At 43.1% G+C, this 20,605-nt stretch overlaps 1 protein-coding gene across 1 annotated transcript in view; it reads left to right on the forward strand.

Annotated features, from left to right (window-relative positions):
• Positions 1-20,605, forward strand: part of HELLS (helicase, lymphoid specific) — a 351,006-nt gene that overhangs the window by 302,955 nt on the left and 27,446 nt on the right. Inside the window, exon 20 of the mRNA XM_030203455.1 lies at positions 1,218-1,314. Within this exon, the coding sequence (XP_030059315.1) occupies positions 1,218-1,314 (97 nt within the window). The remainder of the gene's footprint in view (positions 1-1,217; positions 1,315-20,605) is intronic.

The raw sequence follows: 20,605 nt of genomic DNA on the forward strand, positions 1-20,605 counted from the left end.
CCATCGTCTCCTGGATTGCCATGTACCAGGCTAGTGTCCAGGACTACCAGAGCATAGACAGCTGACTATCCCTGGCCTACAAAACCAGATAGAAGCCCCCACCACACACAACACACACAGAGTGGGAGTGCTCTTTACTCCATTCCCCTTGAGAGCAAATAAGTTGTAGAGTAGTCCTGTATCCCATTTAGTGGGTCCAATATTCAGCCTTACTGCAGTCAGCAATTTTTACACACTGGCCATTGTGGGCTGAATCAGAATCAAACACCAGTATTCAATGTCGGGCCTAATCCATACACCTGTATTGAATATCCATGTTATGTATGTTTGCCAGAAGTAATCGGGTGCCGACTGATATTCAAACTGGCAGTCAGGTAACTATCCAGATACTTAGGGCAACTGTACTCTTGGACTACCCTGTCACTAGTTGGATAGTACAAAGAAAATATAAAAATGAAACATATGCAAAAAATATGTGAAAAGTGTGCTCAGAAAAATCCATATAACCACTCAAGATACAACACAAGGATACCTGATTCTCTATCATAGCACACTATTATGATGTCGATAACAGATTCCAAGTAAATGGGGAAAAAAAAAGATGACCACTTATCTTAGTATGCCATTCCAACCATGTTGACAATATTCCAAAGCAATAATTGGCATATAATTTAGAGATCCCTTGAATTTTCTATATAAAATTCAAATTATGTATTAAAAACCCCAATAGGGAACCTTATTTCACCGGAGCTTTCTCAGGGAGTGATGAGTTTTGATCATCAAATTTTTCATTGGTAGGGATTGCAACTCAGTAACCAGACAGTGCGACTGCAGTCTTCCCAAATTTTCAGCTGCACTACCTAGTTACATGACACTGACAATCTAGGGATCACTGGGTCACACAATTTAATTGGTCAGGAGCCTAGTATTTTAGTTTATGCATTGGTGGTGGGATGGAATAAATCTGTTTAAGGGATATACAGTAACATAAATCAGTGTGCTACTTTTCTAAAAATAAGCAGCCTCTGCATACATTGAAATGTAGAAAATGCTGACTCCTTTTGAGTGAGGAAGAGGAGGCAACTGCCATTGTGGGTATTGGAGAAAAACAGCACCACAAGGTTGAATAATGTTTTTAAAGTTCTCAAGATTGCATAGTAAGCAAATTGTTTCAGTGACCTTTCTCATTTATGAAGAATTCACATTTTTCTCTTTAGATAAGTTTAAAGGTGGTCAATCTGGAATGAATCAGTCAAGGAGCTTCTTGGATCCTAAAGAACTAATGGAATTGCTACAGTCGAAAGATTATGAAAGGTAGGTTGTAAGTATGCCGCAGCAGGCACCAGAATGAGTCAAGAGTTAGGTGTTCATGTTCATCTTGCAAGTTAACAAAGAGATGATTCAAAATAGCATCAATAAATGTGCGCTGTGCAAATTCCAGGTAATGCCATCTGAAAATGAGTGTTCCAGTGTAAGAGTCTTCTGTAGAATGTGCATGTGATTCTGGAAACGTGCCAAGGTGTCTTCCAGTTATGGCCAACACAGTCTGAGACCTGTAGCCATTATTTTAGGACCATTTCACAAGTTAAGTGCATACTTGGTGTTTTGAACATGAGGTTGCCCATTTTGACATGAGATTGTATTCTTTGCTGTCAATCTTTTTTTTTTTTTTTTTTTGTTCAATCATTTTTATTAATTTTTAAATAACAAAAAGAAAGGAAATTAAGTACCAGAGACTTAATAATAGTTTAACAAGTTTGATTATGTACACTGACTTGTAGAAGAATTATAGACATTTTTTACATCAACTCTAGGATCCCTGATTCTGTTTCATTACAGGTATTGTATATCTATAGGAATAAGCATATTACTAAATGTTAGAGGTGAAGACAAGAAACTATACATATATATGTAATTAGTACCCATTTATATTTGCATAGATTATAATAATTAATATTAACTGGATGAGTAATCGAGTATAGGAGACCAGGTTTTATTGAATGCTAAAAGGGAGCCGCATTTCTCTGCAGCAGCTTTTTCATATTTAGCGTAAAGACATACTGTATTCCACCACATATCATAAGATAACTTCGTAAAGTCCTTCCAATTTTGACATATCAGTTTTAAAGCAACTTGAATCAATATACGTAATAATTTGGCTATGTGTGGTTGTATTACCGTGTCTAAACCAAATTCTCCCGTGATTATGATTTTGTATGTTAGAGGGATCTTAAAATCTAGAATATGGGAAATAGTGTCCTCTATACGAGACCAATACTCATCCAGTATAGGACAATTGTAAATTAAGTGGTCTAAAGTACCTACATGGTTGTTACAAGACCAGCATCTATTTGAGACTTCTTTAGATATTTTGGAAAGTTTGTAAGGTGTCCACATAGCTCTATGCAAGATGTAGAATGATGATTGGGTAAGAGCAGATGATTTTGAGGATTTATATAGTAATGTCCAGATTTTTTCCCATTGTTCTGCAGTTATTTGAGAATTGAGTTCTTTGTTCCAAATGTTTTGTAAGGCTGAAGGAGAGTGAGAAGAGTGTTCTTGGAAGATTTTGTACCATTTAGATGCCGTTTTCTTCCCATTAGACAATTGATGACATAATGTTAGACAACTTGGAGTTTCGTCCTTTAATGAGTTAATATCGAAGTTTGCAGAAATGCAGTGTTTTAGTTGTAGCCATTGAAAGTAGCAGTGGTTAGGTAAATTATACTTTGCCTGTAGTGTAGAAAAAGGTAGCCACTTGTGATTATCCAATAGTTGATGTAGAAACCATATTTTTGCTTCAATCCATTTAGGCCAAGCAAAACATATTCCATTAATTTTTAGTTTTGGATTATTCCAAAGTTGTATCTTAGTGGTCGAATGGATAGAGATTTTAACACATGAGTCCAATGTGTTGAAAGATGATTGAGAAGCGAATATGATGGGATTATAATCCGAATTGTGTACTGAAGACCATGGTAAGAGAGGTGTAGGGGTTGCTTTAAAGATCTTTGCTTCCCATTTTATCCAAAGTGGGTCAGTATGTTCTTCATTTGAGGTTATCCATAAAGAACTTTGTCTTAGTAAGAAAGCCTTATGGTAGTCCAAAAAATTAGGAAAATTAACACCACCATTGTGTTTGGGGAGTTTAAGATATTTCAGTGCAATACGAGGAGGTTTATTAGACCACACAAACGTTGACAATATTTTTTCCATATTTTTATAAGTACTGGCATGTAACATAACCGGTAACATACTTAAAATATAATTCACTTTCGGTGCTATCATCATCTTTATGGTGTCTAATCTACCCCACCAAGAAAGTTTAAGTGGAGACCATTTATTAGTCATATCCTTCACACAATTCAAAAGGTATGTAGAGTTGAGGTTGATAGTTTCATTAATATTGGATCCAAATAATACACCCAGATATTTCAGGCACGTGGGCGACCATTTAAAATGGGACATTGTGAATTGGTATGATCTAGAGGCCGTGTTTAATGGTAACATTTCTGTTTTAGTGGGGTTTAGTTTGTATCCAGATATTCGTGAGTATTTGTTAATTACATCTAGGATGTGAGGGATGGATGAAGGAGTAGTATATATTAATACATCGTCAGCATATGCAGAAAGTTTGGCTGTAATATTTTCCAATTCTACACCTTTAATATGATCAGACTGTAAGATAGTTAAAAGTAAAGGTTCTAGAGCAATATTAAATAGTAATGGGGAAAGAGGGCATCCTTGTCTTGTACCTCTTGTCGGCCAAAAAGGAGGGGAATATTGACCATTAATAAACAATTTGTTAGATGGACAGGTATATAATACTTTTATCAAATTAATTGCGTTTTGTGTGAAACCAAACCACTTTAAGGTTTGAAACATATATAGCCATTCTACGCGGTCGAAAGCCTTTTCAGCGTCAAGACCTATGGCCACATATGGAGTGTTTGATTTTTGTGTTTGTATAAGTATGTTAGTAAATAATCTGGTATTGTCATAAGAATGTCTTCCATGCATAAAGCCAGTCTGATTAGTATTTATGATTTTTGGTAATATAGTTTGTAGTCTTTCTGCTATGATTTTAGCATAAATTTTGGCATCAATATTTATAAGAGATAAAGGGCGGTAGTTTTGTATTCTTTGGGGATCCTTACCAGGTTTTGGGAGCACTATAGTTGTAGCTTCGGTAAAGGAACCAGAAACTTCCCCTGAGGAGATTAAATAATTAAAGAAGGAACTTAATAAAGGGGTAAGTATTTCTTGAAAAGTAAGATAAAATTCTAAAGTAAATCCATCTGGACCGGGGGCTTTTTTTTTTGCCATGGACTTTATAGCAGATTTTATCTCCTGGTCAGTTATGGGTGATGAGAATAATAAATTGTCATCGTAGTCGATGGTGTTATGATTTATGTTATCAAAAAAGGATGTATCAATTTGATCTGTATTAGATTCTGATTTATATAATTCATCGTAGAATTTTTGGAAGGCTGATAATATTTGTTGGTTATCTGTTATACTGACATCATTAGAATCTTTAATATGAGAGATATCATTTTTTTCGGCTCTAGTTTTTAGGTAGCTGGCAAGTAGATGTCCAGATTTATTATTGCTGGCGTAAAATTGTGCTGATTTCATAAATATCTCTTTATTTGCAGTGTTGGCTAATAATATGTTGTATTTGTATCTATCTTTCCGTAGTTTGCTTAAAATGTCCATATTAGATGGGGATTGTTGGTGTAGATTTTCAAGGTGGGTTATTGATTTTTCTAGTTCTGTGATTTCAAACATTTGCTGTTTTTTTTTTTTGGCTGTAAAACGTATGATTGAGCCTCGGATAAAAGCTTTAAAAGCATCCCATCTTGTTATCCAGTTTGTTTCTTTAAGTGTATTGAACTTGAAGTATTCTATTATGTCATTCATAATCTCTTCTTTAAATTCAGGGTGTGATAATACACTAGCATTAAATCTCCAAGATTTTGTCTGTGCTTTGATTGATAGATCAGATAGTTGTATGGATATGTGTGCATGGTCTGATAATTTGATATTATCAATGTGTGTATCAATTACTTTACTTAATATTGATTCAGAAACTAAGAAGTAGTCTATTCGGGAGTAGGAATTGTGTGGTAAAGAGTGAAAAGTATAGTCTTTCTCATTATTATGTAAAATTCTCCAGACATCACATAATTTGAGGTGGTGAATTAAATCATTCAGAACAAACCATGCTTTAGTTTTTTTAAAAGGGAAACTTGATTTCCTATCTAATTCAGGATTTAAAATTGTGTTGAAGTCTCCACCAATGATAAGTGGCGTATCTCCTTCCTCTGTGATAAGGTTTGCTAGATTATGAAAGAATTCTGGGCAATCTGTATTTGGAGCATAAATGTTAAGTAAAGTCAAAGGGTCATTATCTACTGTGATACGGATTTTAATCCATCTTCCAATTGAATCTTTGTCTGTAGAAATGATCTTAATATTGTTTTTTTTTCTTATTAATATGGCTACTCCATTTTTTTTCCCATCAGCGGCTGAATAATATGGGATAACTGACCATGTAGTTTTAAGTTTAAGAGATTCCTGATCGGATAAGTGTGTTTCCTGAAAATAAACTATATCGGGTACATATTTATTTATAGCGTTTAAAATTTTTTTTCGTTTGATTGGGTTGTTAAATCCCTTAACATTAAGGGATATAATGTTAATCATTAATCTGCTCCAGACAAATAGATTAGATATGAGAACAGTTTACAACCACCTCTTACATTGTGGATTCTGAAGAGTTTTAAAAGTGTCACATTACTAAAGTCAGGTACATTAACAAATAACATAACCATGTAGGAACAACAAACATAGTATGTTTTAAACATGGGTTGTGAATACCAGGATGGACAGCGAAATCTCACTGACTCCCTTATAATGAAACAGTATGTGAAAATACAAGTTATTTGTGTAATACCAAGTCCTATAATAAAATATACAACACCTAGGAAAGAAAATAATGAGGCATGTTATAGCATTGTTCACTTGAAGGAATAAAGATCAAATAGTGAAGGCATAAATTATATACTATGTATATACACACACATACAATTTTTTTTTATACATTTCTATAACATCAATTGGTAAACTTCTTGAAAACTTGCTGTATGATGAAGGAATGATGATTTTAAAATCAATTAGTATCTGTTAAAAGTAGAGCAAAGCAAGTCTAGACAGCCAGTAAGAAATAATGATTATATAAAGTATTGGTAAATAATACCTGAACAAGCATTCAGAGATTGTATTTCTTGGTCCATGTGGAGATATTAGTCTCGCTCTAATAATGATCAACTATATTCCATTATGATATGTTGTCAATTGTACTGCGCTGAAATACTGGCAAAAATTTGCCTTTATGGTCTGCATAGAAGCATTTTTTAGGGACTTTTAGCAGCAGCTGCTGTTATAGTGTGAGACTGAATGAAACTTAGACGTCTGGAACTGCTTTAGTTATCATCGTGTGAATATCATATTCATCTCTGTCTTCATTGGCTGAATACTTTGATAAATATCACTATCGATGTAAAAGATTTATTCATGTTGTTTCAATTGAGTTTGTTAGAGTGCCAAAACTCAATATTTCTTGTGACTGGAAACACCATTGTAGTCAAAGCCTGATGAGCATTATGTTCTTTTGACCACTTCTTATATTATATGGGGGTTAGCATATGACAATCTTCCTTATTAGCAAACATGGATCATGAGCACAGTTTTATGGTGTTTATGATCTGGTAACCCGACACTAGCAAGGAGGCAGAGCAAACTCTCAGTGTGTTTTGTTCAAAGTGATTATCAAGGCTACCAGTGAAAAGAAGAAAAAGAAAAAAAAAATTAAACTAATGTTTACAAAGGATGCTGGCTGATATCAAATGTAAAGACAATCCTAAATTGTGTTAGGACCTCTTATTTCCATGCAGGAGTAATAGGCTTGTATTAGTAATGATCAGCTGTGATTCATCTCAGTAGTCAGACTTTTATATAGCGCATGAGTGTTGGCGGGAAACGCCATTATAGTCAGGAAAAGAAGCACTCTTAGAGGGTATTATCAGCTGTAGTTGTTAAAATGATTGGGCGATTCTGCTTTGCAAGCAAACATTAATCATGTGCACAGCTATTATGAAGTTTGTGTGCTGGTAGCACGAACACTATATCAACAATGATGATCAGCTGTGTTTCATCTCAGTGTTCCGTCTTGTTGTGTATCACCTGATTGCTGGCGGGAAACGCCATTATAGTCTGGAAAAGAAGCACTCTTAGGGGGTATTATCAGCTGTAGTTGTTAAAGTAATAAGGTGATCTGCTTTGAAAGCAAACATTAATCATGTGCACAGCTATTATGAAGTTTATGTGCTGGTAGCACGATCCCTACAACAACAGTGATGAACAGCTGTGTAACCTCTCGGTATTCAGCCTTTTGTGTACCTCCTTAATGCTGGCGGGAAACGCCATTATAGTTAACAATAGAAGTACTCTTGCAGTTGTCAAAGTTAATTGGTGATTTGTTCATGTCACTCTGCCTTGCTAACAGACCACAGTCAGCACGAGAAATACTCCAGGGACCACCAACTGCTGCAGATGTTAAAAGCATTACGGCGATCTATACATTCTATTCTGCCCTGCAGCAAACAGGATTCAAGTTCACAGCTTTATGAAGTTTGTATGCCGGTAGCCCGATCGCTATAACAACATGAAAGATACATAGAAAGAAATAAAAAGTACCTTGTGTTGTATTTATTTGATGTTTATAATAGAAGGAAAAAAACTCTTTAGGACTTCAGTGAAGAGTGTGGATTCAGCGAACGTCAATTGGGCTAGGAGCAATTTCTTCAAGATAAGTTGCCAGGGCTTCGGGAGTAGTGAAGTCTTTGGTGGTATTATTTATGGTGACTCTCATTTTAGCTGGGTATAACATTCCATATCTGGCATTGATTTGCTTCAGCTTAGGTCTGAATGCTAGGAGCTGTTTGCGAGCCTGAACAGTAGTTTTGCAGAGATCTGGTAGAAATTGTAGTTCCTGACCTTCATACTTCACAGGTGCTCGTGTTCGAGCACGTTGAAAGATTTCAGAAACTTGTGGAAAGCGGAGAACTTTCATTATAATTGGTCTTGGATATCTATCTTTTGGACCTCGTTGTGTTGGGATCCTGTGGGCTCTTTCCAGCTCGAATAGTCTGTTAAATTGAATACCCAAGATATCAGGGATGAATTTCTCCAAAAATTGAATCGGATCAGATCCTTCAAGATTTTCAGGTAAGCCAAGGAGTCTGATGTTATTCCTTCTTGATCTGTTGTTATTTTCTTCAATTTCCTTTTCAAGTATATTTATCTTTTTAATTTGTTTTTTGATTGTTTTTATCTGTTCTTCTGTCGCTCCCACTTTCTGTTCCATTGTTAGAATCTTGGAGTTGAGTATTGACAGATCTGAGCGAATAAGAGAGATGTCTTCTTTTATTTCAGTAAAACCATCTTTGGTTTCTGTCAATATATCTTTTAGTGCATGGATCTCTTCCAGTATGGCTGCAGTACTCGGATTTTCCATCTTTTCAGTTGAAGCTTTTTGAGGAGAAGGAGGTTCTCCTCTTTGCCTTTTTGAGTTTTTCCCTGATGCCATAAGTTCTTATATATGATAGCTTAATATTGGTTTAGTTTTAATAGCTTATTTTCACAATTAAACAGATTACTTTCAGGAGTCTGAGAGAGAGCTCAGCGATTATGCTGCCATCATGCTGGTGTTCTACAGCTGATAGACTCACTATGTTTACATTTTTTGCCATACTATGAATGTTATTTTACAAGGCCTATCTATACATAGTGCCATTTATATGAGTAAGCAGTGATTTTAGAAAAGTTGTTACTTTAAACATGTATATTCATATCATGCACAGTTTTGAAGGTAATGTGTTTTGGGCATGGTGTGGGCAGGCCTGAAAATTTGGTGTGTGATATTTGGATGCTGCAGTGTGGGTGCCCTTGACATTTGAATGTCCAAATGGCAGTGTCTAAAAGTTTAGGATTTTTTTACACTGAACTCTGGTGCAAAGTTCTGGGCTCACACACCAGAAAATAGGTCATAGCCGCTGGTCCTCACAGTCCTTGGAGCAGAAGGGAGATCATAGCTGTCACAGGTGATGCTTGTGAGGTTGCACTTCCCTCGGCCCCCGCCTGTTCCATTCTTCCTCACAAGCACTGCCTGGGGAAGCTATGATCTCTCTTCTGCTCCAAGGACCGGCAGCCATGATCTCTGTTCTTCAAGGGCTGCCACCCATAGCAGCCAGCCCAGCACATTTCACTTGGGGGGGGGGGGGGTGGAGGTGGGAAGATGTACAGACATCACTATTTGGGCATCCAAAAGTCCAGCACTAATGTATATAGGCACCTATATAGTGGTGGTGTCCAAAAGTCCTGCTTTGCTGAAAAGTATGTGTACGTTTCAGATTTTGCAACAGCAATTCTCACACATGTAGACATTGTCATTTAAACCTGTGCCAAGTTATGTTTCATTATTGAGATAACTGTTCATTTGTACTTCGACATAGACTTTGGAGAAGTGATTGATGGGGGGGGGGGGGGTAGTTGTGATTACTTCTGTTTAAAATCACCTCAGTAGAGTTTGGAACTAAGTTCCTTAATTGGCTTCCTGAGACATCCGTTTTTGTTTTTTTAATTTTAATTCCGTATTTACATGCCTAGGTTGTAAATTCCACCACTTAGACTTATAAGTGCAGAGTCTTAAGTGATGGTGCTCTTTATGTAAGGAGAAATTAGATCTTACCTGCTAATTTGCTTTCCTTTAGTCCCTTCGGACTGGCCCAGAATTCAACTGTTTTTTAAGTGTTAAATCCTTTAGAGAGCAGGAAGCCAAGGGCTCCAAAGGTGCCCTAGTAAGAATTGACAGGACCAAGTTCAAATCCCAAACTGGAAAGATAGCCCTAGAAGGAGGACGTAGGAACCAAGAAGGAACCAAGAAATATCCAGATGGCTAGGCAAACCCTTACTCTGAATGAGCCCTCAAAAACATGAGAGAGCCACTATTTGGACGTTGAGACGCTAGCGCCAAGCCTTTATCAAAACCCTGCTGCAAGAAATCCAAGACCTCGGTCATGGAAGCATGAAACAGTGAAATGCCGCAGTCAGAACACCATGCCTCGAACACCCGTCAAGTTCTGATATAATTAAGAGAAGTAGAACGATGATGCGATCAAAGCATCATGGCAATCACATTGGCAGAGTAACCTTATTTCGTCAACTGAGCCTGCTGAGCCAAACTGTAAGACAAAATCGAGCTAGGTCTGGGTGAACCACTGAACCCTGTACCAAGAGTCTGTGAGAGAGGAGCGGAGGGCCGATGAGAAGATGCATGAGATCGGCAAACCATGGCTTGCGAGGCCAATCCAGAGCTATCAACCTTACAAGACCTCTGTAAGAAGTCCCACCGGCCAGACTGAAGAAGAGCATCCACTCCACTCACCTTGTGGGTGTCTCCATCGACTGAAGTATTGAGTCACTTTTGCATTTAGATTTGAGGGCAAGAGATCCATGACGAGATGTCCCCAGTGATCCACGATTGCTTGAAATGCCTTTGCCCCGAGAAACCATTCTGCTGGGTCTAGAGTATGACGGCAGAGAAAGTCCACCTTGAACATTCGCTGTCCCTGCTACGTGTGACACAGAAATGGCGATCAGATGACTCTCCGTCCAACTCATGAGCTGCACTGCTTCCTGTTCCAGGAGACGATGACTCGTTCCCCCTTGACGATTGACATATACCACTGCTGTGGCATTGTCCGACAGGATGCACACCGATTTGCTTACAAGCAGAGGGCAAAACGCTTCCAGTGCCAACCAAATTGCTCTGGTTTCCAAGAGATTGATCAAGCAGGAGGCCTCCTGGCAAGACCACAAACCCTGAGCATACTGACTGAGACAGTGAGCTCCCCAACCTTTGAGACTGGCATCCGCTGTGACTGTGGCAGATCCAGAGGCATTCCTCTGGACAGGTTGGGTATAACATAGGCTGCTGAGTTCCCTAGTTCTCAAAGTCAATTTCACTAGTAGGGAATTTCTCTACGGAGACTATCTGGAAGCACTACAGAAAACTGCCACTGACCGAGGCCTCAAACTGTTGTTGCTTTTTTTTTTGTTTGTTTTTTTTACCAGGGGCTGCCTCTCCCAAAGCCTTAACCCTGAAGAGTTGAAGGCTGGCTAACAACCTGCAGAACTACAGATGCAGGGAGACCAAGGGAGGAGGTGGGGGATGGACCCGGCCACCCGAGTATGACACCCTTGAGGCTAAGTGAGACCCCTTCGGATCTCAGCCTCCACACACAGCAAGAGACACCGGGGCACAGAATAACTAGGTCATTCAATTTCAATACAGAAGAAAGAGAGGAAAGAAAGAGAGACTGAAAGGGCTCACCACCTTCCACCTGCTGGAGACTGATAATACTGAATCTAGTTAGTTAGCCAGGGCTCTTCTTGGCTCTCTCTAGAGTCAGAGTTTTCAGTCTCCACCTGTTGTAAGGCGTGCACAACCACTTATCTGCTACTTCCAACTGAACTGAACTGCATATCAGTTCAGTTGGAAGTAGCAGATAAATGGAACTAGATTTTTGGAACTACTAGTGTGTACGATATATTTACATACACTTTTGATAGTTTATACCCCTGACGCAGCCTGAGGGTGAAACGTGGCCACGTCGGGTATTGTTCCAATAAATGCATTTGATTCCACTGCTTTGTTGTTTTTTAACTCACAACTACTTCTGCTTTAACAATGACATCTATCTACAAATAATGGGCACCAGGACAGCACCCCAATATGCCAACCTTTTTATGGCTGAGCTGGAAAAGACATTTCTGAATACATACCAGACCAAACCCCTAAAATACTACCGGTACATCGATGACATTTTTATGATTTGGACTGAGGGGGAAGGAACTCTGAAATAATTTTACTATTCCTTCAATACATACCATCCTACAATCAGATTCAAAATTGACTACTCCCCAGAAAAAGTCAATTTTTTGGACACCACGGTCTCAATCAGCAATGGCTATATATAAACACCTATATACAAGAAACCCACAGACAGATGCAGCTATCTCCACAACTCCAGCTTCCACCCTTCACATACAAAGAGATCCATTATTTCTCCGAGGACAAGCAGGCTGCTTGTTCTCACGACTGGGTTGACGTCCACGGCAGCCCCCACCAACCGGAACAAAACTTTGCGGGCGGTCCCGCACGCAGGGCATGCCCACCGCGCATGCGCGGCCGTCTTCCCGCCCGTGCGCGACGGTTCCCGCTCAGTCTTTTCTTTTCTGCCCTGGAGAGAGCCGCGTTCGTCTCTCTCTGTCAGCTCCAGAAACCGGACCGCGCGTTCGCCGCGAGCTTTTCTTCGTTTTGTATTATTCACTTTTCTGAAAGTTGTTCAGCATGTTCTGGGAGCTTTCTAGGTAGGTTTAGATGAGGTTACAGAATAAATGTAACAGTCAAAAACAATTCCCAAAGATTCCGTAAGGCCCACTGAATCCACATAGTAAAGTAAGCTTTTTTTTTTTTTTTTGGGGGGGGGGGGGGGGCTTCCAGTGCATATGATACCATAATTTAAAAAAAAACTGAAGATTTAAGGCCATCTAATTTATGCTTGTGGCAGTCAATTCTACAGAGCTGTCTTTATAGTAATTTCAGTTGTTTAGTATACTGGAAACATACACCAATCTGGGTTGAGAGGTAAAATGCTGTTCCAATTTAGGGTAAGTAGTTTCCTCAACTTTTTTCTGACAAAAGCAAATTCTACAAACATAATAACTCCAGGCTCCGCCCTTTCTGCCTTGCCTCACCCCATGCCCATACGCCAGGCCCCCTCCCTGCCCATCTTCAAATCTCTGCTTAAAGCCCACCTCTTCAAGGTCGCCTTCGGCACCTAACCTCTACACCTCTACCCAAGAAATCTAGACTGCCCCAACTTGACATTTCGTTCTTTAGAGTGTAAGCTCCTTTGAGCAGGGACCGTCCTTTTTGTTTATTTTGTACAGCGCTGCGTAACCCTAGTAGTGCTCTAGAAATGTTAAGTAGTAATGTTAAGTAGTTTAAAAAAAAAAAAAAAGAACTTTGTTTTTCCTCGTCTTTTAGAGGGGACGTCTCGTTGCGGCCTTGTGGCTGCGCGGTCGAGTTATTTTTCGAGGCGTGAATTTTACCGCCACCATCGACGACTTTGACTTCGCCGACGCGATTTTTCCGTCGACGTCCTCGAAGGTCCCGAGTGGATTTGAGAAGTGTGGTCGGTGCGGCCGGCATATCTCGCAGACCGACACTCACGCTTGGTGCCTCGGGCCGGAGCACGATACCAAGACGTGCACCTTGTGTCTCGGTCTCCGGAAACGGACACAGGTGGCGAGGCAAGTTCTACGGGACCGTCTTTTTGGAACTTGCGCCGGCCCCTCGACTTCGATGGCATCGGTGTCGACGGCCGGATCTTCGAAACCGGTACCGATGTCCACGAAGACGGCACCGACCCCAGGAGCACGTGGCCCGCTGGTCTTCCGGAGACGGCAGGGGTGAGCGGCCGCGTGGGCAATCTGCCCCGGTCACTTCCTCTACCCAGGGCCCTCGGGACCGAACCCTGTCGGACCCGATCCCTCGAGGCCGAGGGGGATCTACTTCCTCCACTTCAATTCCACCAAGCGCCGATGACGGGCACCGAAAAAAGGCAAAGAAGCACCGTCATCGGTCGCCCACGGCGCATACGGCTCCCAGCGCCAGGGATGATTCGACGCCGAGGAAGCGGCAGCGCCGAGAGGAGAGGTCCCCCTCTGTGGTAGAGGTATCGTCACGCCAGGGTGCCAGCACTCCGGTGCCGTCTCCTGGACCCGACCAGCTTCCGGCACCAACACCTGTAACGGCCCCCTCGCCTTTCCCGACAGCGGGCCTAGACGAGTGCCTCCGAGCCATCCTTCTGGGGATCCTGGAAGGGCTGATGCGCCAGACTGTGCCGGCGCCGGGGGTGCTTGCGCCCTCGGCGCCGTTAATGGAGGCGCCGGCGTGCTCTAGCCCGGTGCCGAGGCCTTCGACGCCGCTTGCGGCGCCGGTCTCGACCGCCACGCAGGTGGAGTCGACGTCGATGGAGGGAGCTTCATCCCCGCCGGCGCGGGAGTCCACCGCTCGACGACGCCACCGAGGCCTCGGTGCCTCGACGTCGAGCCGGGCCCGGTTGAGGACTGAGCTGCAGGAGCTCATGTCTGACACCGAGGAAGAGGCCTCGTGGGGGGAGGAGGAGGACCCCAGATATTTCTCCTCAGAGGAGTCTGTGGGCCTTCCCTCCGACCCCACTCCTTCACCAGAGAGAAAGCTCTCGCCACCTGAGAGCCTCTCCTTTGCCTCCTTCGTCAGGGATATGTCGATTTGCATTCCCTTCCCCGTGGTCTCTGTGGATGAGCCGAGGGCTGAGATGCTCGAGGTCCTCGACTATCCATCACCACCTAGAGAGTCCTCCACGGTGCCGTTGCACAATGTCCTCAAAGAGACACTGCTTCGGAACTGGTTGAGACCATTATCTAATCCCACCATCCCCAAGAAAGCGGAGTCCCAATACAGGATCCACTCGGACCCAGAGTTAATGCAGCCTCAATTGCCTCATGACTCGGCGGTCGTGGACTCTGCTCTCAAGAGGGCACGGAGTTCGAGGGATACCGCCTCGGCACCCCCGGGGCGGGAGTCTCGCACTCTGGACTCGTTTGGGAGGAAGGCCTACCAATCTTCAATGCTCGTGACCCGCATTCAGTCCTACCAGCTCTATACGAGCATACACATGCGGAATAATGTGAAGCAACTGGCGGACCTGGTCTACAAGCTCCCCCCGGAGCAGTCCAGGCCTTTTCAGGAGGTGGTCAGGCAGCTGAAGGCGTGCAGAAAGTTCCTGTCCAGGGGTATATATGACACCTGTGGGGGGGGTCACGTGATGACGTAGAGCTGAACGGACGTCCCTGAAACCGGCTCCGGCTCAACAGGCAAAAATCAGCAAAATAAACAGCGATTAACCCCAAGAGGCAATCCCAAATCAGGTCCCTGAGCAAGGGGAAAGCAGGAGCAATAGAAAAAGCGTTCGCGGAACCGTTCCAGCTGAGTACCCGAAGGGTATGCCCGCAAAGACCTCGCGGGGAAAGAAAAACACCTGCACAGTGCGGTCCAAGATGGCGGAGGCGGCTCCGGAGACCCCGATGATCGGACCATTGCCGTCGGAGCTGGTGAGGGAACTAGCACAACAAATCTCCGCGATGCTGGAGTAAAAACTATCAAAACTCCAGTCGTCGGTGGATCAAATTCATGAAACGTTAGAGCGTCAGAGTGCCCGCTTGCAGCACGTGGAATAACGAGTGTCACAGTGTGAGGACGCAGCGGTAGGCACGAACGATCGGATAGTGGTGCTTGAACGGAAATGTGAACAGTTAACACAGAAAGCTGATGATCTTAAAAATCGCAGTCGGCGCAACAATCTACGGATCGTGGGAGTTCCAGAAACAGTAAAGGCAGCAGACCTCCGAAAGCTTGTGGAACAATGGCTCCCCCAGGAGTTAGACCTAGATCTTGGCGGGAAAGCCCTGCAGATTGAGAGAGTGCATAGAGTGGGAGCAATGCGGGCCAATGAAAACAGGCCGAGACAGGTGCTGGCAAAGGTGTTGAACTACTCTGACAAAGAGGCAATTTTGCAGGCGTACAGAGGTAAACAGAACCTTACCTATGAAGGAGGGAAAATACTTCTTTTTCAAGATTACTCCACTATTGTGTCAGACCAGAGGAAGGTAATGGGTCGCCATTGTAAAAGACTATATGACAAGGGGATCCGATTCGCTCTGCTCTACCCAGCGAAAGTAAGAGTACTACATGAGAACAAGACCATATACTTCACTGAGGCGGCAGAGCTGGAAGCGTTTGCAAATGGATTACAGTGAGGCAGAAATAAGGTATTGGAGCAATAAGGCTGGCAGCAACTGGTTTACCTAAGTGACTGGATATCAGAATGGCGGAGCACCTGACCTTTTGAGAGTCTCAGAGGAAGGCGAGCATTATCTGCAATTGCTCTGAACGCTTGAGGACTCTAAAGATTGGACGGCAAATAGTGAGAATGTTTAAATCGCTGAGGAGTTTTCTGAATCATGGAAAAGGTGTGACACCCTGATCAGCTTTGAGGTAACCAGCCAGCTGCTGCAAGAGGTGGGATTTGCTGAAGGGGAAGGAAAGGATAGTGCTCTAAGAGGGGAGACTGGGGGAGTTGGTGGTGTGTAAGGGGAATATGAGTGTTGAGAACTGGCACGACCGGAGGGTGTGTGTGGAACGGGGAAGAGGGGAGGGGAGGAGGAGGGAGGGAGGAGAGCACAAAGGTTGCGATTGCTTTTCATGAAGGTACGGGACCAGAGGGATAAAAGACAGAAGCAGGACCCTAGGTGGCCACAGAGACAAGGGAATAGGGACAGATCCTGGGTGCCCAGCTGGGAGGCACTTAGGATACATTATAAAAACATTTTTCGCTTAGATAACTGTTTTGATATAATGCATGGCTAATCTCAAAATAGTGACGTTAAATGTTGATGGAGTGCACTCCCCAGTGAAACGGGCGAAAATATTGCAAGCACTCAAACGCCAGAAAGCTGATGTAGCTTTGATACAGGAGACCCACCTAAGCAGATTAGAACACCTCAAATTAAAAAGAGACTGGGTTGGAGAAATATTTTTTGCCTCCTATAATGGGAGGCAGCGAGGAGTAGCTATCTTGATAAGGAAAACATTAGCTTTTGACATGCACAAGCTATACCAAGACCCAGAAGGGAGATATCTAATAGTGGCGGGGACGTTGCAGGGTAAAAAGGTGGGGTTTTGCAATGTCTATGCGCCTAACATTTACTCTCATAAATTTTTCACAACACTAATAGCTAAATTGGTCACGTTTGATAGCTATCAACTAATTGTTGGAGGGGATTTTAATATCATCAGTGATCCCTCCATTGATTGCAAACCCCCCAGAAGAGCAGGAAAAGATCATGACGACAAGGGGGTGAACCTAATGATGAGGGAATTAGAGTTGATAGACATCTGGCGGCATCAACACTTAGAAGAAACTGATTAAACTGGTCTCCCACTCGATGAGCTCAGTGGCAATACAAACGGGAATCGGAGAGCCGGATGTGTCTGATCATGCCCCAGTGTGGGTGGAGTTGAGTTGGGGGAGCAGAGAGGGATCGAAACGCTGGCGAATGAACCCGGCGTTATATCAGAGTAGGGAATTCCAAACTTACCTGAGAAAGAGTTGGACAGACTATATAATGGATAATGATGCCTGTGGAGATAGAGCGAATGATGAGGTAGGAAGAAGTACTGGGGGGGGGGGGGGGGGGGGGGGGGGGAAGGGTGAAGAGGGAGAGAAGAGGATGGGGGATAATCCTGCGACAAATACCGCCGACAACTGATTATAGGGAAAATGTTTTAGTTTTTATGGGTGCTGATGTCGGAAATAAAGTTGTATGGTTCATGCATGAGGCGGAGAAGCTAGATGAAGGGTTATAAGAAACAAGGCCCTGTGCGGCAGATCTTGCCATTAATCTACTGTCTCATGATGAAGAGTATTCCTGCGATCAATACCCTGAACAATGTACCCTATGGGTGGTAGCAATGTAAGAAGTTGATGTCGTGCATAACTCGAGGGGGGAGGGGGGGAGGGGAGAGGGGATGGGAAGGGGGATAAAGCCAAAACATTATTAAGCTGAGTTGAGATATCACGTTGATATTTGGATTTACATACTTTCAGTGTAAAATGTACATGTTTCGTTGTTCTCAATAAAAAAGATTTAAACATAATGGATAATGATGCCCAGTCAGTGAGCCCAAGAATATTCTGGGAGGCCGCTAAGGCAGTATTAAGAGGGAAAATCATAGCATATGTCGCCTCCCAAAACAAGAGCCGAGGACAAAAAATAGATGCCCTTACAGTAACATTAAGGGAGGCTCGCAGAGCCCTTATTGGGCACCCCTCTGAGTCCAACAAAAAAGCATATGCGCAGTGTAGAAAAGAGATACAGGGAATCTTGGATAAGAGTGCGATTTACAACATAAAGCTTTATAAATACAAGTTACATCAGTGGGGTAATAAAACTGGCAAGCTGCTGGCAACACTAGTAAGACAAAAGGCAACTCGAAAATTTATCAGTAAAATCAGAGCAAAGAATGGGAGAACCAGTACAACGCTATGTGATGTTCAGAGAGAGTTCGTGAATTATTATTCATCATTGTATAGGGAGGGCCCATTCCCAGAGGAACAGTGTACAGACTTCCTAGCAGGGGTGGAACTCCCGTCCCTAACGGAGGAGCAGCAGCAAATGCTAAATGTGCCAATACAGGGGAAGGAGGTCCAACAGGTCATTAAGAGATTGAAGCTGGCAAAGGCACCAGGCCCTGATGGGTTGGGAGTGGAATATTATAAAATACTCCAGGATGTCATTGTAGCGCCTTTTACTTCTATGTGTGAGGACGTAAGGGAGATAGGGGCTTTGGGAACAGTACTTAACCACGTACACATTGTAATGATCCCTAAACCAGGAAAGGACGAAGAACTGGTAGGGTCCTACAGACCTATTTCCCTGTTAAACCAGGATGTAAAGATCCTGGCAGCAGTTCTGGCAGATCGCTTGGGGAAGGTAGTCCCCTGCCTGGTACACCCTGACCAGGTAGGATTTGTTCAGGGACGCTTCGCATCAGCTAACATTCTCAAAGTAAGCCGCATTTTGATGGAGAGAAGAGGGATAAAGGGAGATGCTATAGTGGCCAGCCTGGATGCCGAAAAAGCTTTTGCTAAGGTGGTGTGGAGGTACATGTTTTGGATAATGAAATGGTTCGGCATCCGGGGGGAATTCTTGGAATGGGTTCAGGCGTTATACAGTGGACCAACGGCCCAAATTATAATTAACGACTCCTTGACTGAAGGATTCTCTCTGGGGGGAGGAACAAGGCAGGGATGCCCATTATCGCCCCTATTGTTTATTTTGACGCTGGAGCCGCTGGCGGCAAGGATACGACAAGATACAAGGCTGAAAGGAATCAAAGTGGGAGAAGAGGAGTATAGAATTAATTTATTCGCAGATGACATGCTGCTACTGATGGATGAGGCATCCCGCACATTGCCAGTGGTGATGGATATCATTCAATCGTTTGGGGAGTTTGCGGGCCTGAGCATAAATTTTGAAAAGTCAGAGGCCCTGCCGGTTAGTAGCCCATGTAAGATTAAAGAATCGCAGAACTTTCCTCTGAGGTGGGCCCAGAATGGCATTAAGTATTTGGGGGTTTATCTTGGTGCAGAACAACTATGGGTGTATAAAAAAAATGTGAAAGACAGACTGGAAGAGGTAAAACGATTATGTCACGGTGGAAAGATCTGCCATTAAATTTTTAGGTAGGATAGCTCTAGTTAAGATGGTGATGCTACCCAAGCTAATATACCCACTGCAGATGCTCCCGCTATGGGTGAGAACCACGGAGGACAAGCTGTATAAAAGTGTTATAGGCACGTTCATTTGGAACGCGAAGCGCCCCAGAATATCGTTTGCAAAACTGACCCGGGGTAAAGGGCAAGGGGGGCCTTAGATTACCAGACCTGAGAGGGTATAATGTAGCAGCTTCATTACGCTGGATCCATGAGCTGATCTCGGGACAAGGGTACTATGCCCCCCCGGGATTCTGGGAGAGCTGGTGTGGTCTGAATGACCCTTTCACAGTGCTGAAATCACGGGAGATGCAGGGAGCAAAAAAAATAGTGGAAAACCCGTACGTGGCAACCTTACAATTGGCTTGGAGATGGTGGAGAGAGAAAGGAGGGGCAGTGAAAGGAACCAGCCCATTCTTGCCGCTGGTAGGGAATATGGCCTTCCCTGCAGGAATGGGAAGGTCAGTGTTCCAGGGTTGGCGAGAGAAGGGTTGTAGATTTATAGGGCAGTTCCGGAAGGATGGAGAGGACGCCTTCCCCACTTTTGACATGGTCAGGCATGAACTGCAGATCCCTGGTTCCCAATTTTTTGCATATTTACAAGTGCGAGACTACATCTTGAGCATGGAGCGAAAGAGTAAAAGCCTTACCCGCTTTACACAATTAGACCACATATTCCTACAGATGACGCCACTCAATAACAAAATGGCAGGGTGGTACCAGGTGATTAGGGAACACCAGAGAGCACCCCACTTAACACAACTAGCGGAGGTGTGGAGTAGGGACATAGTAGAAGAAGTTACAGTGGAGCGATTGAGCGCGGTATATCGCAACCTGGGAAAAATCACCCCAAACGCAGCCTTACAAGATATACAATACCGGATTATAAACAGAGTACATATCACTAAGGTAAAGGGGAAGCAGCTGGGTATGTGGGAGGATGAGCGGTGCAACAAATGCAAAAGCAGGGTAGGAACATTCTTGCACTCATTCATGGAATGCCCATCACTACATGCATTATGGGTTGGAGCATTAGGGTTGGTGGAAAACATTTTACAATGCCAAGTGGAGTGGAAGTACTCGATCACTCTGCT

This window comes from Microcaecilia unicolor, chromosome 5 (genome assembly GCF_901765095.1).
Source record: "Microcaecilia unicolor chromosome 5, aMicUni1.1, whole genome shotgun sequence".
Classification (NCBI taxonomy): Eukaryota; Metazoa; Chordata; class Amphibia; order Gymnophiona; family Siphonopidae; genus Microcaecilia; species Microcaecilia unicolor.